The sequence below is a fragment of the Protopterus annectens genome, chromosome 1.part2 (assembly GCF_019279795.1).
Source record: "Protopterus annectens isolate FY-2018-M chromosome 1.part2, PAN1.0, whole genome shotgun sequence".
Lineage (NCBI taxonomy): Eukaryota > Metazoa > Chordata > Ceratodontiformes > Protopteridae > Protopterus > Protopterus annectens.
Genome location: NC_056727.1, coordinates 724,265,750 through 724,270,749, shown reverse-complemented (window position 1 = coordinate 724,270,749; position 5,000 = coordinate 724,265,750). Strand labels below are relative to the sequence as shown.

General features: G+C 34.6%; 1 protein-coding gene across 2 annotated transcripts in view; it reads right to left on the bottom strand.

Moving 5' to 3' along the window:
- The window catches only part of CAPN2 (calpain 2), a 602,999-nt gene that overhangs the window by 259,575 nt on the left and 338,424 nt on the right, over positions 1 to 5,000 (bottom strand). For both annotated transcript variants that reach the window (XM_044058713.1, XM_044058721.1), the window contains exon 5: positions 2,993 to 3,161. In XM_044058713.1, coding sequence (XP_043914648.1) covers positions 2,993 to 3,161 — 169 coding nt within the window. The remainder of the gene's footprint in view (positions 1 to 2,992; positions 3,162 to 5,000) is intronic.

Here is a 5,000-nt window from a genome sequence, read left to right as displayed (position 1 = left end):
TCTTATCTGTTCAACATTTCCTGTAACTATTCATCCAGTCTAGGAAGGTCTGAACTCAAATTTCAGTTAATCCTTTTAGCATTTTTCCTTTAATCATCTGTTAGTAAAATGCAGTTAAACACTTTGTATTATATTTGTGATTTGCATAACTATGCAAACTAAACATTATTTTACAATTATCTTACATATTTTTTAACTTTTGATTTCAGTATTTTTTTATTTATTTAACTGCTCTGTCATTCATTTTACAAAGACAGTTTGACTAATTCCATCTGTGATTTTACTTCTTTTTAAAATTCAGAACTTTAACTGGTGTGGTGTTACTATACAATTTATAAAAAAATTTAAAAAATAAATAGATATTAGCTTAACTAAGACATGTTTATATTTACATTATTTATATTTGCTGTTGTCTGCCTGTTATTCTTGTGCATTGTATAAAAAGAAAATACATGCATGTCAGTCTTGTCACTTTAAATCTTTATACAAGCATGTCAGTGTTGTGACTTTAAATCTTTACTCTTATTAACTATTTTTATTTAATTTTTATACACTAGAAGTTTTGTTTACCTTTTGACTATGCTATGAGAATGGCAGTCATATACTCTACTTTACTGTAGTACTGATAAATATCTTGCTTTAATTGAATGGAAGTTTTAAACATTTGAGAATGATTTGTATTTTACCATCCTACCATGTATGCGTAACCATTTTCAAAAAACAAACATATTATAAAACATATCTCTTTTCTACAGATCAGCTGTAGTTTCCTGCTCATTCCCAATATAAGTAGGAAGTCAGGCCTTGTCAGTTTAGCTAATCTATTTTCTTCATCTTGTAACTGCTGTTGAAGAGTTTCCTCATGGTCTGCCTGATATGTCTCATGAACCTGTTCTGCTGAATCTGAAACTCCTATGCACTTTTGAAAAAATGTTTGTATAACTTGTCTAAACTTCCTGAACTCATTGTGTCTGTCTCTTAGACGTTTATTACATTCTTTTGTAACAAAATGTACTAGAGGTCCTGTCAGTAACTGATCTGACTCACATGTGGTGACAGGACATAACCATTCAACATCTGAATCACACAATAAACATTTGTCATACCCCACATGGTTTTCTTTGAGATACCAGTCAAATATTGCAATACATTTGCATAATGCCTTACTATCAACCTGCCCTACTAAGGTTTTACATTTACTAATGTGCTGTGTATACCAACATTGCAATTTACTAAAGCTTGGTTTATATTTGCTTGAATTATGTCTGAAAATATCCATACTGTCTGATAACATCCAAAATGTCTAATAATATGCAAACTGTCTAATAGCATCCACACTAAAAAATGTGACAGAAAAAAGTCTTACCGGTTAGCAAGAAAACAGGTGATCAGGCTGTTATTGCAAATGGTTGGAAAATTTTCAGTCACTCGAGAAGCTGGAGAAACACAACAGGCAGCGGACTGCTGTGAAAGTAGATGTCCACCTTTTCTTGGAGAATTTATGGCACTGCTACTTGAACTTCAAGCTCTCTCTGGATGTAGACGTCTAAAAAACTTTACTACTGCAAGCTGCATAAACTGGAATACTTCTGTTTAGGATTTACACTTACGTACAAATGTTAGTTACTGCAATTTGACTGAAGTAACCCTCTGCAGGGCTTACCCTTCCCTCTGTGTTCAAATGCAGGTATTAGGTTCAAATGCAGGTAGGCTTGCCATTGAAAAATTAATTTTATAGGGTGCTATAAGCACACCATTGAAAAATTAATTTTAAAGTGCTAAAGCACTGTGCTGTTACTCTGATGCTTACTGTGATGGATTTGAAGTCTTAAGACACTCAGTCTTGCTGGCTGGATTCTGCTGAAATCAAAGTCTGGTTATAGTTGCATTCACAGTCTGTTGCATACAGAAACTTGCAGAATATACACTGATGAGAGAATATACTTTGCAGCACCTGTCTTTAAGAGCAGTAGCCAATAAATTGTATAATAAACCACATATACTTCTGTTACAGCTTCAGAAAATGTTCTACTTTACTTCTTATATAGTACAGATGATGTGAGAGATATAACATTTACATCATCATCATCCCCTTTTTACCATTTACATGGGGTCAGGGTATTGTATTAACTGTCGCCAACTCTCTCGATTCAGTGCCACTCTCCTGCCTTCTTCAACACTCATGCCTGACTGTCGCAGATCTTCTTTCACACAATCCATCCACCTCTTTACTGGATGCCCTCACTTCCTCTTACCTTCTTCCTGTCTGCCCCAAATCTCCCTCACCAGATTTACCTTAGGACAAAATATGTCCCTACCATTACCCCTAACATAACTGGATTTAATACAGACTTTATATATAATTTTAGTTAAACACACACCCTCTTGGTTTTGGAAAGATACTGCCTTGATGACGCAAATGCTGACACATCTGTTCTTGTGCAAATGCTGATAAGTAAACTGTCTTCAAGGAAACACCTTTTGGATTAGAAAAGCATTTTCTTAAACTTTCTTAGAAAAACATGTCCTGTTGTCAGTTCTTTAAAGAAAGCAAATTACATTCTTGTCATGTCTGTAAGAAGTCAGCTTTCTTGATGTGTGTGTAATACACTCATAAGCAAGTTCCTTATTTTTTTAAGCCACAGTCATTTAGTATGGATGCTAATCACATATTACTAAACTCTGTTTCTGCATTTAAGCAAGCTTTATCTTATTCCTTATTTATGTTGCATATTTGTAGCAAAGTTACATTCAACCTTAATATCTTGTTGAGCATAATCTTACAATATATATATATATACATATACACTTAATATAGAGGCACGGACTGAAGTACAGTGAAGGGGAGAACAGACTTAAAAGGATTTGGGCAGTGGACAAACAGCAGTCACAGGGGTAAGACTTTACAGGCAACCACATTTTTCTGCAAGCATTTAAATTATCTTTGAAAAAACAGTTAAAATAAATTATGATTCTTTTATAAATAACTTACATCAATTGAGCAGCCAAGCAGAGATCCAGTTTTTAAAGACTTTTTGATGATTTGAAATAGATTTGAGGGGGCTTTTTTTAAATCAAACCACTCTGACACGCCACCTGTGAAATCTTCAAAGCCTTCTGTAGTGCTTCCTCCAGCTAGAGCTTCATAACTGCCATTCATCCTGAGGAAATTAAAAATATTACTTTACTTCCCTGAATTGTGAGTTGGTTTATAACTTGGTGACATAATTTCACTCAGGTACAAATTGCAATATGATTACAAAAAAGGCTGCATTGAAGGATGGAACATAAAAAAATAATGCCAGGAGGTGTAAAATCAAAGTAATGCATTAAATTATAACAATAATACAACACCAAGAGCAGTACCTAATGAACTCCCCTACAACACTTTGCATTTTTATCAAATTACAGACTGCAAATCACAATGTTTCAAGATGATCTATCATACAACAGGAACATGAATCTTTTGCTCCAACCAAAAAAAAATGTGTACATAAATAGAACTTTTATATAAGGATACAAGTTAAAGGATATGCTCCTAATACTGATTACAAATGTTATCATCAATGAACATGATCACCTGCTACAGTAAGTGTACCCAACTAGTTGAATCTCCACACCATCATTTCCTGATATTAACAAAAGACAAGGCTATCACAAATGCATACAAGTGACTAATTCATACTGCTACTATCTAACTTCTTTAGCGACTGCATTAATTTAACTTAGGAGAGCAAGTCAGTTAAATGCCTTCTGAACTGACACATATACATTATGTGGGGACAAATATTTGATCCTAAACCCCATAACCCCTTTAGTATATGTATATGTATATGTATATGTATATAGTAACTCCACAGTCACACGACAGTGATGAAAGAGAATTCAGCACTGTAGAAATCTTCAGGCCCATAAACCATACCTCTCAACCCGGAAACATCAAAAATCTGGACAAGGCCCATGAAAAATAGGTACAAATCTGTATGCTGATTAACATCTAATTTGCATACACAATTATGTAACCCCACCCACTCCAATGGAATTGTGGGATACCACTTTCAAATGCAAACTGAAGAACAGACAACCAAAATATGGCACCAGAGTCCCCCTGCAGCCATTCCAATGTCCCATTACCTGGTGATTTCTCCCCATTTACCATAAACACTAATGTGTGCATACTGCTTTACTTCTACAATGATTATTTGGATTTTATTTTTACATTTTGCAGCACAACAATGAAAACAGACTTTGCATTAAAACTTCTCTGCCCTTGAAACTCACATTCATTGAAATAGCATTGAAAACCACACATCACATCCAAAGAAAATGCATCTGGCCAGTGGTGGATAAAGATTACCTTTGGGCTGTTTTCAAATCATTGGCCCATTGCACACAAAACAAGAAACATACATGTGTTCTTTTCTTTGATACACCTTCCTGACTTTATTAAGTTATATTCCTTATATAATACAGCACACTTGATAGACAGAGCACATTTTAAATGTATTGTTTAAACATTTTTCCAATAGGCTGTACTGTAGGCAATGAAACAAAATGCATGAACCAATAATGACAAAATTGCCCAATTCAGAACATTTCCATCATAAAAGTCTACTTCTACACACACACAATATAAATAGAATGACAGTAGTGTAAGCCATAGGCATCGTGCACAGCTTCTCGCATTTATTTTCAACTTCATTTTTTTTGGGGGGGGGCAAAAGGTCAAAAACCAGGGACACATTTAAATATTGCTTGCATAATTTTGGAAAGTTGCTAGAATAAAATGTGTTACCACCATGTATGTCACTGGCAAGTCTTGAACCCAAGACCCTATGCACTACAGTCAGAGCAACATACCACCATGCCAAATCTGAAGTCCCCTAAAAAATAGGAAGACTGAAACTTAATAGCTATCTTGTAGTGAATTCAGTTCTCACTTCTCACCATAGCTCTCAACCTCTTAGCACAAAAAACTTGGACAAAGACAATAATGGGGG